This window comes from Tachypleus tridentatus, chromosome 1, assembly GCF_004210375.1.
Source record: "Tachypleus tridentatus isolate NWPU-2018 chromosome 1, ASM421037v1, whole genome shotgun sequence".
In the NCBI taxonomy this organism is placed as follows: Eukaryota; Metazoa; Arthropoda; class Merostomata; order Xiphosura; family Limulidae; genus Tachypleus; species Tachypleus tridentatus.
Window position 1 is genome coordinate 138554280 of NC_134825.1, and position 25656 is coordinate 138579935.

A 25656-nucleotide genomic window follows, 5' to 3' on the forward strand; every position below is an offset into this window, starting at 1 on the left:
CAAAAATTGGAAAAAAAACACTTTATTATGTGAGCTTTATCGAAACTACATACATGATAAAAATAGACACAAGTACCTCTTTCCTGTTACTGTCTATTTTAAGAATGTAATCAGTCCATCAATTACTAGACTACAAAACTCATGCCAATTTAGCCCTAATGTCTTAGCCTCTTAAAATAAAAGAAAATTAACTACCTATCTGACAATTATTATTAAGTAAAAAACTAAAACATTCATGGATATTCGCTCTGAAAAGAGTCGAAACAAGTACAATATACTCCAACCTGCATGTAGTTTCAGCACCAACATTCTACAGCAAACAACTTGATAGCACGGATAGGAGAAAGAGATGTCCAAGTGAGCCTAACCCTCCCTGGTCATTAAGATCAAAATCCGATAAAGAAAGAAGCGAAGCGAAGAACACAAAAATTTTTTATCAGTAAATATTGTGGCGAATTTTTCATTATTCTGCTGACCTTTCTTGACACTAGTAGATGAAATTATCGCTAGCTGAAAATTATACCTTGCTGCATTTCCGCATTCCTTTATGGCCAGGCATGGCCGAGTAGTTAAGACACTCGACTAGTAATCCGAAAGTCGTGGGTTCGAATCCCTGTCAACCAAACATGCTCGCTGGGGGCGTTAAAATGTGACTGCTATCCCATTATTTGTTGTTAAAAGAGTGGCCCAAAAGTTGGCGGTGGGTGGTGATGGCTAGCTGCATTCCCGCTAGTCTTAAATTGCTAAATTAGGGACAAACAACTCATTCCTTTATGCATATATAGTGATTTTTTTTTGCTGTGGTTACCTTCACATGCACGCAGGTGTGTGAATTTGTTTCCTTAATTTTTAAATTATTCTGCAAAAAAACCCCTTAAAAACTCGGTTTTCTTGAAATTAAGTTACTTAACAGTTTTATAAAGTTGAACAATATTGCAATGTTTCTTTTATTGTTTAAATTTCATTTTCTGTTTATCGCTTATATTTTGTTATAGTTATTGCAACACAAGAAATATTTACTTGGTTTATGAAAGATGGTTTAAAATTGAATTAAGACTGTAAGCTACAGGGTTGTCTAATGACACTTGTGGCGTTCTATTCTTTTTCAGCTGAGGTAGTGTATTTGAGTGGGTGTCAGAAGTTTGGAGTTTAAGTTTTTAACTAGTCTCAGATATTCCTTCATATATTTCTAAATGTAAGTAATGTTCAAGTATCGGTTTTTACGTACAAATAATTATTTCCTTATGGACATTATATTCCCTTTTAACCGAATTCAACTGCAGACTAATTAAATCATAATATTAAATGTTGTATTGATTTTCTAAGCGATTTTGTAAAAGTGCAGTGGTACTGGTAAACTAAAAAGTCATTTAAATTGTAATTATAATATCAATTTAATCATCGTTTGTATGCACAAAGATTAACCATATAGTATACGCTAAAAATGAAAGTGTACTACCAATACTATTGCTTGTATTATTAGGCCTACTAATAGGAACTGTTTTCATACGGATTCTAATATCTAATGTTAGCGTTAGTGACACTGTTAAGTTGTACAATTTGCACCTCTATGAATTATGAGTTACCTTATTACCACCAATTTAATATCAGTTAATATGATAGATATAATACAGGATTATTTATTTATTCAGTTGAACAGTTTGAGTTTTCGTGTGACTGAAATTGATGAAAGACTTGTGTGACACCCTTACTTTCGAAGTTCGAAATTGTTAATTAAGTAATTTGTTTAATTTTAATATTACTGAAAATAACTATAATTGCTCATTTCTGTTAGGAATGTGTACATACCTGTAAAATATTGTCATAGTGATAAAGTTGAAAATAATGAATTACAGTTGGATCCAAGCAGAAGACCAACCAACTACTGGTATAATTGAAGTAAATGGATGTAACTATAAACTTAGAAATGAAACTTGTCAGTAGAGGTATCAGCCAAGCCTCATTTATAGGCCCAGATAGACTTTGGAAGATGTTGTAAGAAACAAAATAACAGCCTACCTAATTCAGAGACAATGGGAAAGTGCAGTGGAAAATCTGTAACAAAGTTTCTGCCTGCATTGTGTGCATGGACTCTTCTTCTTTCTGCTACAGCTCTCTTCTTTGTTTTTCCGTAAGTATACAAGGGTTGCTGTAACTTTTGTCATTAATTTTCCTTAATATAGCAAATTAAGATATATTAATATTTTTCTTTATGTTAGATTACAATACTTAAGAAGTCAGTGTAAAATGGTATGAAGATTTTTAGAAAATTATTTTAACCAAAATGTAATTATTCTTTAAGGTTCTCTTCACAACATTCAAGATGATTCTGTAGATAAGTTCTTCATACATTAGAATCTTGATTAATAGGAACCTCACAGTTAAGAGCAGACCTTTTCAGACTTTTTTCTTTTACTTTTTGTAACCAAAATAAATCTTGCTGAATGAGCACCATGATATCCTGAATTAAAAGTAGTGTCTTTAATTACATTCTGTATTTAGGTTCTTGATATAGTAGGCAGTTATCTCGAGACTTTCTGTCCATGCCACATGAAACTCAAACATCTGTATTCTGCATACATCAAACAAAATGGAGGGCCTTAAAATAAAAAAAAATAAAAAATAGTTAATGTGGAATCCAGCTTTATTTGGCTCATTTTTTATATGAAGGGAATCTTGCTATAGAGGGGCATTTGGATGCAGTCAGAAGCATGCCCTTAATGATATTTTACTCTATAAATTTAAAGAACCTTCATCTTCTTTCAAAAGACAAGTAATATTTTAATAAATTTAAACTCTCAAGAACAAAGAAGTTCATGAGGTAGAAAAAACTAAGTGTAATTGACAAAACATTAAATTTTGGTAGATAATAATGTAAAGATAAGTTTAAGAATGAAAGAAAGGGGAGGTATAACCTAAGTATCATTTATAAAACTAGATTAAGTCTATGTTATTTAGTGACAGTGGAAAAGTTCTGTGGAAAATCTAGCAGTAAGTGTTTGTTCCAGTCATTTTGATGTGGATTTATCACTTCAGTAAGCATGTTCTTGATAGTTTAAACAATTCATTTTGAAGCCATTGGTATAGTAAAGTATGTCTACCACAATCAGCACAGATCTACAAATAACTTGTTGCTTTAATTATAGGAAGCATAAGGTAACATATTTGAATTATTATTATAATTTGGATCATATTTAATTTAAGTCTCTCAAGCATAGAGGCAGTGCTCTGCTGTAATAGTAATAAAGCCAAGAGATTCTTGAGTCTATTTATGAATACTAGCTGATTACCCGTGTTGCCAGTGCATTAGATCTGAGCATGATGTATTCATGGCATCATATCTTTACTCTGAGAATGGAGAAAAATAGTTTTCCATGATGAGAAATGGAGGCAAAAATGGGAAAATCATGCGACTCCTATTACAAATCTACATGCACACAGGATAAAAATTTTGCAAAGTTTGGGTTTACACATTGGGTAATAAAAAAAGTTATAGTATCATATAAGCAAGAGTTCCATTATAGTATGATACTGATTACAAGTCAAGAGAGAGTTACAATTATACAAGTCATTAGTTAAATGATGTGTACAGTTTGGGTTTCCTTGCAGACTAACAAAGGATAATGACTAATTAACAATGGTTTGCAAGTGGCAGATGGCTACTTTAGAGCTCCAAATAATTATATTTGTACAATTTTTTTTAGGTGCTTTTACACCCTGCATGATATTTATTTAGGATTGTATGATTATTAAATTTTGACTAAGGCAGGGAAATATGCTGATATTGCTTACTTGAATGGAATCTTGATCACTTCACTTTTCCAGTGAATCTGCAAGCATTGTTCATGTTAGTTTTGTGTGTCAAGCAATTGCAGGCCAGGCTGTTTAATTATAGCATTCTATGACTTGTCAAGAATTGTGTTGTAAAGCAGTGTATAGGCTTTGGCCTAACCGAAACTCAAAATAAAAGCAGTCCCATGGAATGTGAGGGAAATTGGTAGGTTACCATTCTGTAACTAGCTAACTTGTTTAGTTGGTTAGTAGAATTAACATTGCAGTGCATCTATTTTATTATCAGAGAGGATTCAATATTAAAAAGTATGTGCTCTTTTGCCTTTCAATTGCCAACCACCCTAAAAAATCACATGTTATGAAATATGTAAGAAAAAAATCATTCATTTTCTACCCTGTACTATTATTCAGAACTGTATAGTATTAGATTTATTTTGAGTGTGGAAGGGTTATCTTATGGAAATAAGTGAATATCTTGTATTTTCTATTGAGAAGAGAAGATAGAGTATAAGTTATCTCCTTGAACCTTTTACAGATTATGTAGATTGATAGGATAAAGGCTTCTGATTTGTTACATTTTGAAGACAGTTGGATGAAAGGATAGAAGTTTAAGGTTTTGTTTAATATATGCTAGTCTTGAACTGAGACAATTTTATAACCAGGTGGTTGATTTATGAAGAGATTTACTATCAATAGTAATGGAGACCTTCACTTACTTAAGTGACTTGTTGAAGATTGCAACATGCACATTTTGACTCCTACCTTTGCATGTATGGTTGATGTGACTGAACAATTTAATTTGAGTACTCGTTTTCCTGACATCAGTTTTGAACCTTTTTTTTCATTTGATGAAAAACTTCGATTCTAAGCACCAGACTGAAAATGAAGTTAAAAACCAAAATTCAGTTGCATAGATGAGACATGTTTCTAATTGTGAGCTACATCAGTTACATGAAAATGTTAATGAATTATACAGGCACTAGCAACTGCTGTTTGCAGTTATAATATTCTTATTGAGTTTGGTTTATAAGTATCTGAAAGCAGATCTACGTGCCATCAAATCTGACATTTGTATATTTACAGCAGTGAACAGCCTTGACATGCCTTGCCTTGTTTTTGATATTCATTACTGGGGTCAATAAGGCATATACCCAGTCTCAACACTGGTCATGCTTTTATTACTTTAAAAAATCGTGTTTGGTAATGTTACTTTTGTCAGACCTAAATAAATCTAGTCCTATAAATACAATGGCATATTTAACCAGCAACCTCGTTTCTGTGTAGTATTCAAATAATCTTCATAATCCTCAGTTAGTTATCTTGAATGTTTTAGCATCTATGTGTTAACTCTTAAATAAGATGCAAATGAAAAAAACTTAGCTGGATACCTCATTCTAGTTACTTTCATAATGGTGCCCATGACCATTGGCATCATAGCTGGAAGCTGAATGTCTAGTCACATTTTACAAAACTTTACTTGAATTCTGGACATAAAATCATGTTTTAGATGTTGATTCCATCATTGCAGGAGATGGAAATTGGATTTCATCTGCAGTTCACCATGGAACACCACTGTGATTTTTTTTTTTCTGAATGTGTATAATTGTGTAGAACACTGTTTTAAGATGTAGTCTGGTTGACAATGGTTGGTTTTTCTGCAGAAGTGAAGATTGCATATTGCTCATGTGAAACTTGCTGACAACTTAAGTAGGCCCATTCACAAGATGCAAATACTTGATCCAAGAGGACATGACCTCACATTCAACTTACATCATTGTGTTTCAACTGGCCAAGCTGATATCTGAGATGTCTAACACATTGTAAGATCAACTAATATATTATCTGTACCTCTGTCAATCCACAACCTAACTTCACTTTCATGCACCTTTACTGACTTACTGCCAAACTTCACCTGTGTATAGGATGAATTGACAATTCTACATATTTGTACACAAGCTAAGTAAAGTGTCTTTTCTTTCAGTTGCCAAACCACCTGGAATCTTACTTTAATGGGGTCAGAGCTATTACAACCTGAAGGTGAAGCTGGAAGAAACAAGATAGATGAAATTTCTCTTCAAATGCTCCCTCACTCCACAACTAAAGTGTGAGTTCTGTCTGGTCAAGGTGCCTGTTACTGCTAAGAGATTCTGGATCGAATTGACCAGTTGGAGGTACTTAAAGGAAGGTTTTGTTTAAACATTTTCATGAGCAGCCCTGAAAGTTGTTCTAGTTCAGATGAAACCACTGCATTTACCAATCTGGAATTCTCCTCTTGCATGTTAAACTTAATAACAACAAGATGCCTCTGTCAAATTGTAGATTCCACTAATATGGTGCTGCATTGTTCAGCAAACCATTTATAAACTTATCAGTGAAGACATACTTGTGATCTGTGATTAAGGTGATTCGATATATCTTCTTGAGTTGTGCAAATTAGACATAGGGCATTACACTGCTTGACCTTGATTTCAAGTGTTTAAGACTGCTGCTTTGAGACTCTTAAGGTAGAGGACCCAGCATCCCTTTGCATCATTTGCTTCACTTCACTGCCATTGATTTGTAATGCAATAAGAAATGTAGATAACCTCCAGTGATGTTTCAGCCAACATGCAGCTGAGACACCCATTATTCCATGAGCAGAGGTTTGTTTTGGCCTCTACTTTCTTCAGAACACGCATCTTTTTAGTTAGCAGATTATTTTCATCATGTTCTGCAGAGTCTACAGCTTTCTATTGACCCCCTAGTGTCTTTGATAGCCCACCTTTAACAGTTTCCTTCTAATTTCCCCTCAGTTTGGATTCATGTACGTGGTGAGGGGACCTCCCAAGGAATGTTCTGTTCTTTCAATTTACCTCCTCTGGGATCTAAACATTTACCCATGTGCTTGCCATGCATGGTGGCCCATGAAGGGGAGGAGAGGATTCTGGTGGTTGAGGGATCCAACCCTAACACACCACTTTGGCCTTGAATTCTTGTAGATGGGCAGCCATGGGGTAGCCCTCTTGGGTCAATTGGCAAGTCCATTTGGGCTGGGATCAACCAAGTACCAGTGTTGGATGTTCTCAACAGGTGTTGTGGATATTGTATCTGATGCTGGTGTTTGGGTACAGTGTTCACAAAACCTTGGCATTGCTGCAGTGTTCTTGTTTGGCATTGTAGTTGGTTCCCTCATAGGGCTCCATGGTGGGTACGGTCAGTGGGCACCAAAATATTTCTTTTTTTATTATATGATGCTCTGAATAAAAGCTTAAATAAAATAGTGAAAAACCAGTTCATAGTGAAAAGACCATGTCTTGAAGATTCTGAGCAGCAATCTTCAACATCTGTAATACCTGTTGTACTTCATTTTTTTATACCATATTCTATTTCAGACAAACCTTTAGGTTAAATGTCTCTTTTTCATTCAGAAGGGACTAGAGGGACTTGCTGGCTCTCTAAAGTCAATAAAGAAGCTTTGATCTGGTGACATATTGGGGGAAACATTCACATCTCAACACAGTGAACTCTACATTCAAAGGCAATTGGGGATATTCCTATTGAGGTTACACCTCATGCTACTTTGAATTCATCAGGGGGAGTTATTATAAATATATATGGGTTGAGAAAATATTTTACGTAGAGGAGCGAACAACGTTTCGACCTTCTTCGGTCATCGTCAGGTTCACAGAGAAAGAAAGAGGTAACTGACCGGAAGCTGACCACATGTTTGAAAGGGGTTGTGTAACTGAGTGTTGGAATGTAGAGGGCGGTGTTAGATGTTTGAATATATAATTTTATATTATTTATTTTATTATTTTTAATATAGGTATAAAGGTGTTCCTTTGTATTGGTTTATTTTGGGTTTAAGTTGTATAAGTTGTATAATTTTGCATTTGTTTGTTTGTTTCTTTAGTATTTAAATGTTTTCTATGGTTATGTTGTGTTTATTTGACATGCAGTGTTCAAAAGCGTGTGAAGGTGACTTTTTATGTTCTTTGAATCTGGTTTCCATTTTTCTACTTGTTTCTCCAATATAGAAGTCATGGCAGTTATCACATTGTATTTTATAAATAATGTTGGTGTGGTGTTTGTCAGTGTAGGTTTTACATAGTATAGACTTCAGTTTTGTGCGTGGTTTTTGAATAAATTTAGTATTAACTGAATGTCATATTTTGTCATTAGTTTTTGCCAAATGTTTGTTATTTTTCTGCTAATGTCAGGAATATATGGTATGCAGCAGTATATGGTTTCATAATTTTTTGATTCGTGAGATATATTTATTTTTCTTAGTTGATTTTGCTTTTTGTCTAGGTGTGTTTGTATAATGTTTTCTACAGTTTGTGGAGGAAACTTATTGATGTTGATGAAGTATTGTTTTATTTTGTCTAATTTATCATTAATTTTATCTGGTGAGCATAGTTTTATGACTGTGTTTATTTGATTTCTTGTTATGTTGAGGTTTTGTTTTGTTTCATGTGCTGAGTCCCAAGGAATGTATTGTCCAGTATGGAAGAATTTTTGGTGGATTTCTGTTTTAAATTGTGTGTCGGTTCTTGTAATTTTGAGGTTAAGAAATGATATTTGATTGCTTTCTTCCTGTTCACATATGAAGTTAATGTTGGGATGTATAGAGTTAATGTGATTTAAAGAAAATTAAGTGTGTGTTCTGTAGATCTGAATCTTGTAACTGTGTCATCTACATATCTGTACCAGTATAGTGATGGATGTAATGCTGTGTTAATTGCTTGTGTTTCAACTTGTGTCATAAAAATATTGGCTAGAACTGGTGATACTGGATTGCCCATGCCTAAGCCATTTGTTTGTATATAGTTGTGGTTGTTGAACATGAAGTTTGTCTTCATCATGGTGAATTCCATGAGGGTCGCTAATTGGTTGCTGGGAATGTCTATAGATGGGTTAGGGTCTCGGATATAGAGTTCTAAGGTGATCTTGCAGGCTTCAGTGGTTGGAACTTCTGTAAACAGGGATATAACATCGAAACTAGTCATTAAGGCTTTATGATTATGTTGATTTAGATTAGATTTGAATTTTATAGAGTCTTTGATAAATGAGCTGGCTGATGTTACATATTTGGAGAAAGCCCATGCTATGTATTTACCAAGATTGTAATTAAACTATTCATATGTGGACATTATTGGTCATAATGGACAATCTGGTTTACGAGGTTTGGGGATGCCGTATATTTGTGGTGTGTGCAAGTTGGTTTTACGTAGGTAGGATTAAAGTGTTTGTGAACCTGACGATGACCGAAGGTCGAAACGATGTTCACTCCTCTATGTAAAATATTCTCGACATCACTGATTATGAGGAGCTATTGTTGAGAGAGATTTGAAGAATATCCCAGAGTAGGAGATTCTTGCTGGTTTCTCCACCCAAGGAGTTTCTGCAGTGAGGTGAATCTCCACTTTTAAAGATGGAATTATGATGCTGACCAGTGTCTTTATTCTGACATTTACATCACCATATCCACTTGCCACCATCAAGAGAAGTTATCTTAATTGCAGGGTATGGCTATACATTCCAAACCCTCTTGGATGTTTCCAGTGTCAATGGTTCAGTTACTCGAAGATGACGTTGTGGTTCCTTGAAGTGTGCTTGTTACGATGGAAACGATCATGATGCCTATGAGTGTGAAACAGACCCTCATTGCGTCAACTGCAATGGCTCTCATCCATCCTACTTTCATTCTTGCCCTAAATGGTTGGAAGAAAAACAGGTGCAGCATTGGAAAAAGATTCAAAATATTACATACCCTGAGAGTCATAAGTTGCTGTTCACTACTTCATTTCGGATGTATGCTGCTGCACTTTATTCCACTACTACTGTGGGAGTGCAGACGGATCTCTCTATCCCTCCAAAAGAATTGTTTTCAAACCAAATGGAAAGTCTTTTGATCTCCATGGTTAAAAAAGTTGATGAAAAAAGCTTAAATACTCAGCTCTGTCCCAAACATACATTACAGCAAATCCCATGATCCACTTCCTTTGGTACCAGGTATGAGCATTTCTTGGGTGCATTTTATCTCACCCCAGTGTGCAAAATGATCATTCGTTCACGTCTTCAGTTGCTGGAATCCTCTTCTGACAACTAAGACCTGCCCAATCGACCCAGGGTAGGATCCATGGAGTTCGATAGACCTACCTCGATGAAGATAGTAAAGAAAAAAGATGTGGTAGAAAACAGAAGGCTTCTCTAACCAATTTGTCCAAAACATAAGTAAAAATGGCCACCTTGGTGTAATGGAACTGTTGAGGTTTGCGTTCTAATCTAGATGACATCAAAACACTAATTGCTTCCTACCATCCTGTATGTGTTTCCTTACAGGAAACATTTCTGGAACCTGCTGATACAGTTACCTTTTGGCAGTTTTCTTTGTACAGAAATGACTGGTTGTGTGATAAATGAGTGCATGGAGGGGTAGCACTGTTGGTTGATCAGCATCTGCCCACCCTGTCTTTGCTACTTGACACACCCTTGAAGGCTGTAGACATCCATGTTCCCTTGGGTCATAATATCACTGTTTGTTCTTTCTACAAGTTTCCTGGAGAGACCTATGATGAATCAGACCTTGATTTCATTTAACAGTTGCTGTCTCCCATTTTAATCCTGGAGGACTTTAATGGACATCATTCACTCTGGAGAAGTGCTGATATTGATAGGATGAGTCACTCTGTGGAGCATATGCTCTCTGATCACAATCTTTCTCTTTTCAATACTGGTTGTTCTTATTTTCATGGACCTAGTCAGTCCTTCACTGCTATTGATTTCTCAGTTTCCTCCCTTTCAATATTCTCCCATTTTTCATGGAGGGTTGACAATAATCCACAAGGCAATCATTTTCCTATAATTTTGAGAGAGACTGGCCATGATAGATGCCACCTGATCCATGTGCCCCAGTGGAAGCTTGATCATACAAACTGGCCCTTTTTCACTGCTCTTGCAGAACTTGATCCTGTCATTGTCTGTAAGCCATCAATAGGTGACTGTTGGCAGTTGTAACTGACTGTATTATACAAGCAGCTACTCAATGTATTCCTAAAACCTCTGCATGTTCTCCACGATATCCTTGTCCGTGGTAGAATCCTGCCTGCCACATGGCATGGAAGGCTCAAAATCAGGCCTGGGATACTTTCTGTAGATATATCAGTCTTGGACCTCATCGCTTTCCAGCAGGCTCGTGCACGTGCTTGGTGGGTAAAACATCAAAGCCAGAAGGAATCTTGGGTTAAGTTCACAACCAGCATATCTTCCATCACCAGTTCTAAAGTCATATGGGAGAAGATTTGAAAGGTCATTGGGCAGTATAATTCTGCCCCCCTCTCAATCTTGCTCTCTGAGGCCAGGAAGTAGCTGATACCTGGAGCATTGCCAGTACTCTAGGTGAAAGCTTTTGCTGGGTGTCTAACACTTCTGCTTCTTCCTTCACCTTTTCAGCCATCAAGACTTTGGCAGAGCAATCACCTCTTTCCTACTGAGCTGATTGTCTCCATGACTATAATTGTCCCTTTACACTGGTGGAACTCAAACTGGCCCTTCATTGGTCTGGTAGCACATCAGTTGGACCTAATGATGTACACTGTGAAGTGCTGTGCCATCTATCTCCTGCTTTTCTTGCTATTCTTCTGCTTGTTTTTAACCAGATCTGGCAGGAGAATGTTCTTCCTAATACCTAGTGCCAGGCTATTGTCCTACCTTTCTCTAAGCCTGGGAAGGATCCCAAGATTCCTTCAAACTACCATCCAATTGCTTTGAGAAGCTATCTCTGTAAGACCTTATAGAGGATGGTTAATGCTTGTCTTGTTTAGTTTTTTGAATCAAGCAACCTCCTCTCATCCACCCAGTGTGGGTTTCAACGACAGCACTCCACCATGGACTACCTGATTTGACTTGAAATATCAGTCAGAGAAGCCTTTCTCAAATGACAGCATGTTGTATCAATGTTCTTTGACATTGATAAGGCTTATGATACAATGTGGAGGTATGGCATTTTGCAAAACCATATATATATGGATTATGTGGCCATTTGTCCCTTTTTATTAATTTTTTAATGGACAGGAGGTTCCAAGTTCATGTGGGTTCGACACTTTCCCATTTTTTTCTACAGGAACTTGAAGTCCCTCAGGGGCTGTGTTTTGTGTGTCAAACTTCTGAGTATAAAGATTAATGCCATCACTGAACAACTCCCTCTTACTGTTGGAAATGGGCTTTGTTGACAACTTTTACATCTCCTGTCAGTCATCGAATATGAAGTATATTGAGCAGCAGCTACAGACTGCTCTCAATCGTTTACTGAAGTGGACCACAGCAAATGGCTTTAACTTCTCTCTCTCTAAAGCTGTTTGTATGCATTTTTGCTGCTAATGGGATTTTCACCCTGATCCTGAACTCTGTATCAGCAAAGTTTTGCTGCTTATGGTCCCTGAGACAAAGTTCTTGGGGCTTATCTTTAACCATAAGCTGACCTTTATAACACACATCAAGCATCTACAGGTTAAATGTACAAGAGCACTGAACATTCTCCATGTTCTCTCCTCCACCACTTGGGGAGCAGATTGATATTCTGTGCTGAAGACATATGTCATGCTCTTATTCGATTGAAACTTGACTATGGATCACTGGGTTATGGCTCTGCCAGGACCTCAGCCTTAAAGATGCTGGACCACATTCATCATTAAGGACTTTGACTCTGCACTGGGGCTTTCTGCACTTTTCAGAACAGATGATCTGCCATTGCACCTTTTGGCCTTTGTATTCAGGTGCAGTTGGATGAATTGGGTCTGTCCTTGGATAACATTGCTGTATCCACTGGTCAGCTCATCCCACCATGGCTTCTTACAGTCCCCATATGTGACCTATTTTTAAGTTATCTGAGGAAAACAGACACTCCCAATTAGAAGTACTGTCTGTTATTTTCTAAATATCTTTTGAACCATTCTTCCATTTCTATTTACACAGATGGTTCAAAATCAGGTGACTGTGTAGGCTCTTCCATGGTTCATTGTGGTTTGGTGGTTGTTTGCAGAAACCCCTTTACAGCTTTTGTGTTCACTGCTGAACTATATGCCAGTTCTCTTGCCCTTGATCACATAGAAGCTAAGCAGTACTCAAACTGCACTACTTATACTGACTCACTCAGTTCTCTACTGGTCCTGGAATAGGTTCTCGTTAGTTCATACCCTTTTCTTGCCGATATTCAAAACCGAATGGCCCATTTCTCTTTAACATCTACTTTTGTCCAGTTTTTCTGGATACTGGGCCACATTGGTATTTGCGGGAATGAACTCGCTGACACCACAGCTAAATCTATCTGTTCTGGCTTTATCATTGCTGTGCCTATTCCATACATGGACTATGGTCCTGTGTTCAAGGCTTGGCTCAGTGCCAGTTGGCAATCGACTTGGAGTGAGCAACATGAAAACAAGCTTTTCAAACAGAAATGCTGTATTGGACTTTGGCTGTCTTGCTTCTGTTAGGAGGGTCATTCCATGTCAAATCATCCAGGGGACTGCAGGTGACCCCTACAGAATGCCTTGAAAAAATTCACATGTGCTCATCTACCCATATAATGAAAAATTGCCAAAGATTAGATCAATATCTCTTAATAGTTTCTGAATTACAGCACTGCAAACTTTAAGTAATTTTTTTTCTATTTTTGGCGAATTCATTTTCTGCAATTTTGGCTGCTTAAAGCTGCATAAGACATGGTGGAAGAAGGCTGAAATATGCCACTGACTGAATTAATCTCGCAGAAGTAAAAAATGGTCTCAAACCAAGTTTATCTCTCTCAGGATTTTCGTAGTGAGGCTGTAAATTCACCTGAAAACCCAGAATCGTAAAAAACATTGGTTTATTTAATAAGCCATAGCTCTAAGATGTAATATGATACAAAGCTGAATTTTGTTTTTAAATGTCCTATAACATATTAGTTGATAAATCAGCAATTGTCGTAATTAAAAGTCTATTAGATTTCCTGTAAAAAATGTAGTTGCATGCAACTTTTTATGATTTTAGCTAAAAATAGCCCTACTTCTGGCCACAGTTTGACCATGTCACCAGTTATTCAGCCTTTTCAGATTTTTACCATATATTTTTGCATCTCATCTGAGGGGGTCACCTGGAATATTTTCCAAAATCTTGATGATTTGACATGGAACGACCCAAGATTGGTAAGAGGAAGTTGTTCTGTCTATACTACGTATTGGTCACAGGTTTTTAACTCGTTTTCCTTTACCAGGGACTGCTGCACCAATGTGTAATCTGTGTAACACTTACGTCACAATAAGCCACATTTTACACTCTTGTTGTTGTTGCGACTCAACCATGGCACAATTTTAAACATGTTCTGTCTCGGGGTTTGTCTATAATGTTAGAAAGTATTATTGGTGATGGTGATGCTGTTCACCTTGGAAATGTTTTTAGTTTTTTAAAGGCCATTAATCTTTTTAATAATATTTAAGTTTTTTAATTTATACATTAGACCGTTTTTAATGTGATTCCCTTTTAAGAATCATGGTCTATCTGGTTCAATTTGAAGTTAGAAAATGGCTGTAATGTCAAATAACTCAAAACCAGGACTGGAAAGGCGAACTTCAGGTGACTGATGCTGCTGTTTGAACTACCCATTAATCATCTTGGCAAGTTATAATTAAAATTTTGCTACAAGTCTTTTAACTTTTATTACTTTACTTTCTGAAAATGGCTATAATATCAAATACCTCAGAACCAGGACTGGAAATGCCAATTTCAGGTGACTGATGGTGGTTTTAAAACTTACCTGTTAATCTTCCTGGCAAGTTATGATACTTACAGTTGTGCTACAGAAAGCCCTTTACAACTTGTATAACTGTAGCTTTCTGTTACTGCTGTAAACTGGATGTAGACATTCATTTTAATGCTATTTGTTTTATTTTTTTAAACTTTGTTTCGTTTTACGTTAATTTCCTTTTATGAATTTTACTTTATTTTTTTACGGGATGTTTGGGGCAGATGGCCTAGCTGCTTTGTGCCACAAAACACCAAACCAACCTTCCAATGTTCTTGGCCACAGGTGAAAGTGATCATGTTGTGGCATCAAAATTCAGAACTTTGCAAAAACAAATCATTTGGTTGTTAGCACTATTTTCCTATTTGTAAATATTGTAATTGCTTTATTTGCCTTTAAAATCATATTTTTATGTACTGGTCACAGCTAGTTGGTTCTGTATATTGCATTATGTTGAACAATTTTATATTTTTGATTGTTGTAAGTGCTGACTAAAAAAATTGCTGGAATCAGTCATTTACTGTGCAATATGTATAGGAAATCAGCATTAATCACTAAGAATATGGTTACAATGTTGGTAATTTTTTGGTTACATAATTTTGTATGAGTATGGCTTTTATTATTAAAAGTCATGGAACTACAAGCAATTTGGTAAAAATTTTATTCAAAAACAGTGCTAAAAATGTTATAAAGCCATATATGTATCTCATTGGTAATTATAGAGTTACGAGATTAACTGCAATGTATTTTTCACCTTTCAGTTTCAACTCTAATTTAGTTAAGAGACTACAACAGGATTTTGTCATGAAGAAACATTTATTTGTTGATATAGAAGTGAGAGAAATGTTCATAGAAGGCAGTTCCAAGTCTTATTAGAAGTTAACGTTGTTGGGTATGACGTTTAAACTCCGAAATGTCCAGGCTACTGGTGTCATTTCGTCACTTCAAGCAAGAAAAAACATGAACATGAACAAGAAAAAACATTACATATCTTAACATCTTCATGCTGTTAATATTATCACAGCACTTGTGATGTTAGATCTGAAAGCATTTCCCAATAGATACCATAGTGATACTTGCATATACTGACACATATCAGTGTATGACTTAACATCAGGAATAAGCTGCACAATCCATAACTGGTTAATTGCATTGTGTGTGTTTGACATGTGTAACAATTTGTGTAAGAATGAAAAATCATGGAAACAAGGAAACATTCATTTCTTTTCAGAAATTAAAATGAAAAATTTTTTTTCATTTGGTCATAGCTTCAGTAAATTATTATATTTTAATTTGAAATTTTGTAAAAAAAGTTATTTTCACTTTTTTCACAGACAAACATTCAATAATTCTGTAGATTATAATTCCAAATTTCATATATATTTTTCAATCTCGTAATGTTTAGGTGTGTCTTTTAAATTTTTAATTTTGAAAAACACACCTAAACATTGATTTTTGTGTGTCACATGGTATGTTAAATTCAACACTGGTTGAAATTGGATGTTTGATGTCAAAACACAAAGCCAATAGTTTTACATGAATTAAAAATTCAAATTAACAATATTTTAAAGCTAGAATATAAAATAAAAACTTCTCATCTCTTTATATGGTGAGGTATCACTAACATACTGAAACAAACACAGTAACTCCTTGTCACCTCTTTTGATTTTTGGAAATGGTCTGTTACAAACATTTAATTCTGTATATGTGAAGAACCAGTCAAAAGCTCAGAATATCTTCTAAATAGTTTTTTAGCCATTTTGAAGTGTGACAGCAATGTTTCTTTCAAAACAAATGTTTGTGTTGGTAAGTTGAGTATTTTATCCTGTTTGAATTTATTTTTATCTATATACAGCTCCATTGCTACACGATATAAATTAATGGATTTCTGTGGTATCAGTATAGTAATTTATTATCTTTTGATTATTCACACACACACACAAACCTAAAAGAATTATTTCATTTATCTTTTTCCATGTACAAAAGTTTTTAAGGCTTGGCAACCTCCAGCAACTAAGTACAAAGGTTGTAATTAGAAGAGATAATTGATAGCTTACTTTATTTACTGTTCTGTTTTTTAAGAAAAATAAGTTTAGGATCTTATTTGTAAGTAGTAATAATGTATGTACATATAAATACATTATAACTGAAATGTGATATTTTACAAAATATTAGTCCACTAAAATACAACTAAGGCAGTCCACTTTGTAAATACTAAAGATCACTTTTATATTATTTGATACAATACTATGAGTGCACTTGTGCCGTGTCATTGTAATGTATATTTTAGCAAGTAAAGACTGAAATGTCAGCATAATAAAAATATATATAAATGTATAATGTTATGAATTTAAGCTATTTAAATTAAATATTTATTTGAGTTATAATTGTTAATAATTCCAGAAAGAAAAAAGCAAAATTTATATTCCTAATTTTTTATTTTTATGGTGATTATGACATCAGTCAAATTTACTGAGCACTTAAAAGATTCCAGTTCCATAATGAAAGTAACAAATGAAATAAGTTTTTATCTTATGAAACACTTGATAATTATTTGGAGAGCATAAAGATTTTACATGTGAAATTGATAATTTTATGATGCCTAAAAGTATTTTTAATCTTAAAATGAAAGTTGCTCTCTATGTTGGATAGTCAACATTCCAAAATAAAGTTGTGAGAAAAATCCTTAATTAAGATATATTACCATATAATTTAAAAACCTGAGTTTTTTAAATGAAAGCTTTGTGATGTTTACTGATTACCTGCAAAATTTTGTAAATGTGCTCAACTGATTAAAAATCATAGCATAATTATTCTCATGAATAAATTTGGTTATGAGCTGGATTGATTTTACCCAACCTATAATGAAAGAATTAATCCAAATATTAACACTCCTCCTCTACATGCAGCTTCCAAATATTTTTAAATGTTCTGTGGACTTAGAAACAGGCTGTGAATTATAATTAACCTAAAATAACTATTCATAGGTTTAATACCCTCACACCATTTTTTTTCTCTTTCTGTGACTTCTCATTAAGGGAGATAAGGTCATCTGTGATTGCTTATTGTTATAGGTATTAAAAACAGCCTTGAAAACTATTGATCACTATGTTGGTACCCTTGCTTATTGATTCACTTAGCTCTGTGAATCAGTCTTCCAGTGTCAGAGTTTAATGATGTGACATGACTTGTGAAATTATTTTATATAAACAGAACAAGTGTTGCTTAGTTACATAGGTATCTTACAGGGTACAAAATAGTTTAGTGGGTTTGATTAGCAGAAACTTTTAATTAGTATTAATTTTATTAACAAAGTTTGCTTAGCATCTGTTTTAAATTCATCATTTTAATGCATTAAGGTGACTAAATCCAACATTAAGTATTAACTTTTTGTGAAGACATCCAATAATGAAAAATGAGAAACTTAATATTTTATTCAAATAAAACTTTCATTTAGCTTCAAACCCAGTTATTTAATTGTATCATACATGGAATTTCATGAATATTATAATTAATAGTTATATAAGGAGAAACTTCAAAGGTGCAAGAAATACCACACACCTCCTTTGTCACAAAATAATGCAACAATCAATTAACCAAGGAAAGAAGTGACTTGGAAGATTTTTGCAACTGAATAAGATGGTCATAAGTGTTTTTAAATCCATTTTTGTTTATTGTTTACAATACCTCATAACTTTTATCAAAATATTGTCTCCTTGGCTTTTTGAAGAAAATTTCTCTTAACTTGTTAGCAGTAATTACCCCTCCTAGCATGGAGATTCTATACTGTGCATGTCAAAAGGTTTTTAGTTGAGATACATTCAAAATTTAAACTACATTTTGTTTATGTTATACCAATTCACATAGCCTCAAAATTTAGCTAATAATGTATATTGTAATAGCTTGTAAGTTTCAAGTTCTTAATTTTATAAAGCAATATTAAAAAAAAATTCTGAATTTTCCTTAGTGTGAGAAATGTTACTTTATTTTTCTCAAGGTATCTTTCTTCTCGAATGTATTTACCACTTCTCCAAGAAGTATGAAGTTAGAAATAAATTATGTATTGTAATATTGTCATCAATCAAATAAAGCATAATTTTCATAGCCTTAAACCCTGTTTGGTTACAGAGCCATTGAACAATAAACCAGACTCCTCTTGCCACATTCTCTCTTTTAGGATTTAAAAATAGTTGTATCTTACATTTGGTTCTACATTATCTATAACCAATAGAAATGCAAAGTTTTCATCTATCATATGATATATTGTTTTCTGAATGGAAAATTGCCAATTTCACTGTTAGTGCAAACTTCATTCCCACAGAAAAGATGATGACTAGTTTGGATGAATTTGTAATGACTCTTATTGCACAGCTAGAAACCTAGAATGTGCAAAGAAATACACATTATTCTACATTATTTGGTGCATTACAACCAATAGAAAAAAAAAGGTCATTGACAATTGATATAAAAAATAAAAAATCTGGGTGAGTATTTTGTTTCTTGTTTTACCATGTGTTTCATTTATTAAAATAAAATAAGTGTTGGAAAAATAGAAAGCATTTTAGGTTAGATTACGTAAAATAAATATTAATAATAAAAATTTACATATAAACAGCTTGGAATAGCTTATAGGTTTGGTAATTTGATATGATAATGTGATCTTTTCCCGAGTGATTTACAACTTATAGTAGTAAATGGTTTCAAAGGGCAATAAAAGAATGAAATAGGTATAATTAAATAGACCTAGTTTAAAGCTACTGAGAATAAACAGATGTAGTTTTATATTAACAGTTTAAATGATTCTTTTTTTTTTTATAATCATGAGGTCGGTCAAATTGACCAACATTTTGTGGAGTTAGCATTGAGAAACAAGATATAAAGTTTTACTGTAAAATAGGTTTGATATATTTAGGGGGTTTTAGAAATTACCCAAATGATGTTTGAAATTTTTGTAATGAAGAAAAGTATTTTTAATTTTAACATAAATCATTTTGTACTAAGGGTGGTCAAAAACACTGTATTCACAGATAAATTTTTAGAAAAGAGTACTTGATTAAAAAAAACTGATTTTTGCATATAAACAACAGGTAATGTTTACTACAAATATGCCAAAGTTTGTGAAAATACACATACTGCATTAAAAGTTAGTGTTAAAGCTATGTACTAGTGAAAATGGTCATGTGGCTAGTCTTTGGGTCCAAGTTCTCAGTGAGAGTTCATAATCGGTTAAATGTTTAGTGCAGGTACTATTTGCATGTATCATATTTACGTAGTTAGGATACTGTTGCTAACTGTGCACATTTCAAACACCATGAACAGACTACAAATTGTGTGGTGTGCACCTTACAAACTGGAAATATTGTATGTGCTGTTTGATGGGAATTTCCATGAAATGAAAATAATCTTTGGCTTGAATATATCAAATGGAAATGTTATGACACTTTTACTGTGTTGGAGGTTTTGAATACACCATAATAATTCCAACATTATGCTAAGCAAAAAGGAAAGTAATATGCAGATGACGTTGTTTTGATTTACAAGTTACAATGCAAACCTGGATATTTTGTTCCTTGTAGTGTAATTACAAATAAAATGGATTTAAAATTAGAAAACTACACAAATATATGATGTGAATATCTTTGGCTAGTAATATTTGTGGATGCATTAGTGAAAGTGAATATTTTCCTAATGCAGTGATAATTTTTTTTTATGTGCAGTGTATTCATAAATAAAATTATTTTGTCCACTTGAATTATTAGTTTCATGTGTGATTCACTTAGATTTCATAATGGAACCACTAATAAATAATAAGGGTTCTAAAATAGACCTTTTGAAGGATCATACTATTTACATTTTCCTATTCAGAAAAATGCTGATGTATTGTGGGTTTTTGTATTCTAATATTAAGCCAGTTTCCAATAATTGCTTTTCTTTTACAATAATTCCACTGCATGTAAATCACTTAAGTGTGTTATAAGGCTTTCTGAACATCATGATATATAACATCAACTATGATGACCTTATCAAGATATTCTAGAAAATCTGTTAGGTTTGAAAGTCCTTTCATGACACCACCCTTAAAATTATTAAATAAATATTAAATTTTCAAATATCTTTCTAATGAAATCATTTCAAAACCTTGATAATAACAGATGTCATTTTAACAGGCATAATTAGTACCTTGGACACTGCTTTGAACATTTTTCCCAACAGTTAAAGTTTATTTCATATCAAGAGACTTCTATGAAGTAACAATTGGAGTTTCTGCTTCATCTCTGTTATTTGTTTGGACAAATCTCATCAGTGTCAGTAGCTTTATTCTGATGTTCAGTATGTTATACTGAAATGTATGTTGTCATCTCTATTAAATGTGTGATTGAAATTAAAACCAAAGTCCATTCCATTACCTTACACATGATAAACTTAGCGATCATTTGCTAAGTATTTTTTATACTTCTCAATCTACGTCATCAGGGTTGCTAGAAATAATCATTAATTTGATGTCATCAGTAAACACTAGTAATTAGATTAACTGTGCTCCTGTGGTATAGAACGGCACTGTGCATTTTCTATTTCTTTACTAAAATGCAAATTTCAAAATTTTCATTTTCTTTTCAGTTTGGTATGAACACAGAAAATTGCTCATGTAAACATAGTAACTTTTCCTAGTATTAGTTCTTTGCAGAACCAGGATTGACTTATAAGAAGTTAACCACATTTTCTTGTTGGAAAGATAGCTTGTGATGTACTAAAATAGAAAACTATTTTCTCATTTCAGTTTTGACAGATGAAGATAATGTGTTTGTAGAGTGACAAGTGTAACTTAGTTTTGTATGATATTATGGCAGACTTACAGAAATATTTTCAGATTTATTAGCTAGCTACAAATCTCAGAAGCTAAGCATTCTATCCTAACTTGACTTGGGCCTACTCAAACATGAGAAACATTTTTTTTATTTTTTTTATTCATTCAGTAGACTTGGAGTAGACATTGTTATCTGCAGCTTCATGGAACCACTCTTCAAGTGGTGAAACATTTAATGCAGTTATGTAATTTTCAGTTTTTGTTAACTTTGTGTGTGTAAGTTTGGTAATTTTGATTCTGTAAAACTATATGCACTAAAGACGAAAGGCAGAAGACTTTCAAAACTTCATCCTCTACACTTGTCTCCAGAACAGGCAGTTGCTGTCCATTTTACAAAGTTTCATCATATATGCACTAAAACTCAAAGTATTAAATCTATCTTGTGCATAGTTGCTGTCACTCAGATGTCTATGCCATAATTATTTCTCAAATTCTTTTTAAGTGCATTTATCTTCTGCTTTATCCAACCAGTCTTTCCTTCCCTAGTCTTTGATAACAAGGGTTGATGGCCATGCCTTTTCTCCAATATACCTTCCTTCTATCTATCTTGTCTGTGTTTTTAGGGTACCAGGTAGATTCATGTGCTGCCCAGGTTAGTTATTGTTTTTGTCACACTCTTCCTTTTTTGAGGCTTCCATTTACCATCATTTCATTTCTTGGGAACCCTGCTTTATGTGGGATTTTTCTCCCTCCATCCTTACAAGATGGATCTGCCTGCTCATCTTTATAGCATATGCCTTTTTGAGGGTGGAGTATTGTAGGTTCTTCTCATCAGATTCATCACCTCCCACATTATCTAGGTACTATTTCATTGACTTTTGATGAAATTCTTCATGCTGGCATCAAAACTGCATCTTTATTGCTCATTATCTACTTCACGTGGTTGTCTTATCTCCATAGGGATTTAATACTTCCACCAATGGTTATTCTCCAGTCAACCCACTGTATGTGGACAGATGAGTGTACAGATATTTTTCTCACCTTGTAATCACTGTAGGATCCCACTAGACAGCTGATGTTGCTTTCCAGGGTATACTTACACACCAAACCTGCACTGAGCCAGGATAATGGGAAGTATTTACAACAGCTCTTGCAACTCTACAGATTTTTACTGGGAAATGTGTTCTGCAAGATCACTTGAAGTTTCCCTGTGGTATTTATTATGCTTCGTCTCAGATCCACACCATAACAATTTCATGAATTATCATGGAAAAAGCAGCACCAGAACAATGTTTCTGCCTACATCTATGGCTAGAACTTGTTGGATTTTTGAAGTAGGATTTCAGGATCACACATTACACCCAAAGACCTTTCTGGACTAAAAGATCAATGAATTTCTGGGTCTCCTGTATGCAAATTATCCCTCTCTCATCAAGTGAAGCACAGGAGACTCTTGTAACTTATCAGTTCTCAAGTACTGAAATGGTGGACTGTGGAGAATCCTCACCTAATGGAACCTAAGTCAAGGTTTGTTCAGTAGAGTTGAGGTGAACACACCATTCCCAGTCCATTCCACGCTGTATTAAAGAAACACCCCATGATAGTGTCATTGTTTGAGGTTGGATGAGCACAGATACTCATCACAAATTCTCTTCTCCCACAGCTGGACTTTACCTGTCAAGCCTGGTGGTAGTCTGAATGAACACCATCCTCACTACATGTATTAATTGTCCTGCAGCTTATGTTAGAGTATTCAGACAGCTGTGTACATATTCTTTCTGTCATTGTGACACAATTGTGGCTTTTTTGCATCTTCTGTTCTATGTGAGCATATAGTATACTCTGGATGAGAAGAGTGCCCCATCATTGAGAGTACCTCATGGGCTTCTTTTGGACACTTTTAAAGGGCACTTTTCTATATAATCCTTGCACGAGTCCTTCCATCTCAATATGAGATTCAAGCTGTTGTGTGGGAGGAGGTGAGTGGTTTGGAAGCTAACTTTCTCCATACTAGAAAATGTATAGATGTTCATCTTTACATGCATACCAACTCATCCTTCCTACTCTTATGGTACTCGTTTATTTTATTGTCTTGCCAAAGAATAAGGATGCACAAGATCAAATGTAAAGAGAAGATATATTACATTCATATTGGGAGAGGGTTCTGTTGTATGATAACATCACGTAGTGGTGCACTTTCATGTGAATTAATATGATATTAGGTGCGAGTTTTCATAAGGTTTGTGATTGCAAACTTCTCAGTTCAAGCAAACTCAAAAGGAAAAAAGCTCTTTGTGTGTGGAGGTGAATATCTATTTGAAATGCATTTTTAGGTGAGGAAAATGTTTGTTACCTGAATACCCATTTATTTATTTGAAATTCATTTTAATTCAAACAATGTTAATATCAATACAAATGTTTTATTGTTACAAAGTAGAATGAAATATGAAACTATTTTTTTGTACCATATCATTTATTGTTTCATTACTACAGAACTTACAAACTGTGTTTGAACATGAGAGATAATTTTATTACCACCTCTGTATCTAATTCCTCTATACTTGTAAGTAATCATGATAATGGAATTTAATTACAAATTGGATATGTTATATATTTACTTTCTTTATCCTTGAGGTATATTTACATAGCAAAATTTAAGTTGCTTGTTTTATTTTTTGATATCTGTGTGAAATGAATTATTTTTTTGGTTTGTCTTTTATTATGTGTTTTGCTGATCATTTATTTTTTCTAAGGATTTCTAATGTTGCTTTCCCACTAGCATACTAAATGTGACAAGTTTTCTCAAACAAAAATAAAGCAGTGTTGACCTTTGTTAAACCATTCTGTAACAATATGGCTTTGAAACCATGCTGTCCAGTGGTAGAGTAATTTGATAAACTGAAATAGTGAATGAAATTTGTAATGTGGGAAAGAAATTAAGAAAGATTGGAGTTCAAACAACTTGCAAAATTTTCCAGCATTTCCAGTGTCATCATAATAGAGTAAGTAACCTAAAACTTTTAATTTCCTAAGACACATTTTCTCTTTGCATGTTGGTTGTACAACACCATAAAGTCTAGAACTAACACCAGTATTAGCAAAATTAAGTTGTCTATTTTAATTTTATAGAAGGAAATGGAAGTCCCATAGTAGGAAGAACTTGTAAGAAACATGCAAAAATATTGGTAATTATCCTTGACAGTATGGATGAAAATTTGCTACTGTTAAAGGAGTATTTATAATTTTAGTTTATTTTGCTTGCATATGTTGTAGAAAAACTGTTGTTTTTAAAAATTTATTATTCTGTTTTGTTACTACTATTAGCTGCCCCTATCTAACCATCAAGTATCACATAGCAATACCAATTATCCAAGGAGTGGTTACTTTATTTGTTTTGGCTAACTTCTCTCTTGCAACATTCATGGATCCAGGAGTTATTCCTAAAGGTAAGGTTATTTCAGTTATTACATTTTTGAAATATTTTAAAATATAATTTGGTAGAATAAAAATTGCTTGAACAAACTTAGTACTTTTACATAGATTTGTGTGTTTTTTGTGTGTTTATATTTGCATGACAAATTTAGTATGTATGCATAAATTTAGCAATTTATGTGTGTGCTTCAACTTTGATAAAATATATATGCTAAACAGGGATGAGAAATGGCTGCCATTTAAATTTTTCACTGTTTATGTTGAAAAATTGGCTATTCATCTGGTGTATTCAAATACAGTGAGAAAAGAAATTTAAGAGAGCTGTGGCTAGAGACAAAATATTAAACTGGTAGACTTTGTTTCAGCTTGTCTAGTCTGTTACTATACTTGTACAACCAAAATGGATGTGTAAGCAGTTCTTAATTTCAATACATATGATAACAGCTGTAAACTCTTCTCTCTAAATTACCAAGGAGAGCAAATTGCTGTCCTCAGAAAAAACAACAAACTAAAAAAATGAGAATCAAACAAATTCTAACATGACTTTATATTGTGACTGTTCATGAACTGTTTATTTTGGGTTACAAACATAATTGAAAAATTCATTTCCAAGACCTTTAACAGATGTGGAATTATTTTGTATCATGATATGCATAAACCTCAAGTTAAATTCATTATGATTTTTGCAAATGTCATCCAAAATAACATTACATTCTCCCATAACTCGTTATTCAAGCTCTCAGTCTTTGACTGTGCATATAATAAAAGTTCAGAAGCTATGATTATACAACTTTGACTGTGAGTTGTTAGGAATTAGGAGTGTCTGCTAGATATTTTAGAAATATGTACCATTATTATTTGAACA

General features: G+C 33.8%; 1 protein-coding gene across 3 annotated transcripts in view; it reads left to right on the forward strand.

Moving 5' to 3' along the window:
- Positions 1-1023: 1023 nt before the first annotated feature.
- The window catches only part of LOC143225361 (palmitoyltransferase ZDHHC8-like), an 82661-nt gene continuing 58028 nt past the window's right edge, over positions 1024-25656 (forward strand). Inside the window, exons 1-3 of one of the 3 annotated variants that reach the window (XM_076454625.1) lie at positions 1024-1195; positions 1857-2131; positions 24684-24805. In XM_076454625.1, the coding sequence (XP_076310740.1) occupies positions 2034-2131; positions 24684-24805 (220 nt within the window). In that variant the 5' untranslated portion in view covers positions 1024-1195; positions 1857-2033. The remainder of the gene's footprint in view (positions 1196-1856; positions 2132-24683; positions 24806-25656) is intronic. The other 2 variants (XM_076454632.1, XM_076454637.1) reach the window with 2 other exon arrangements.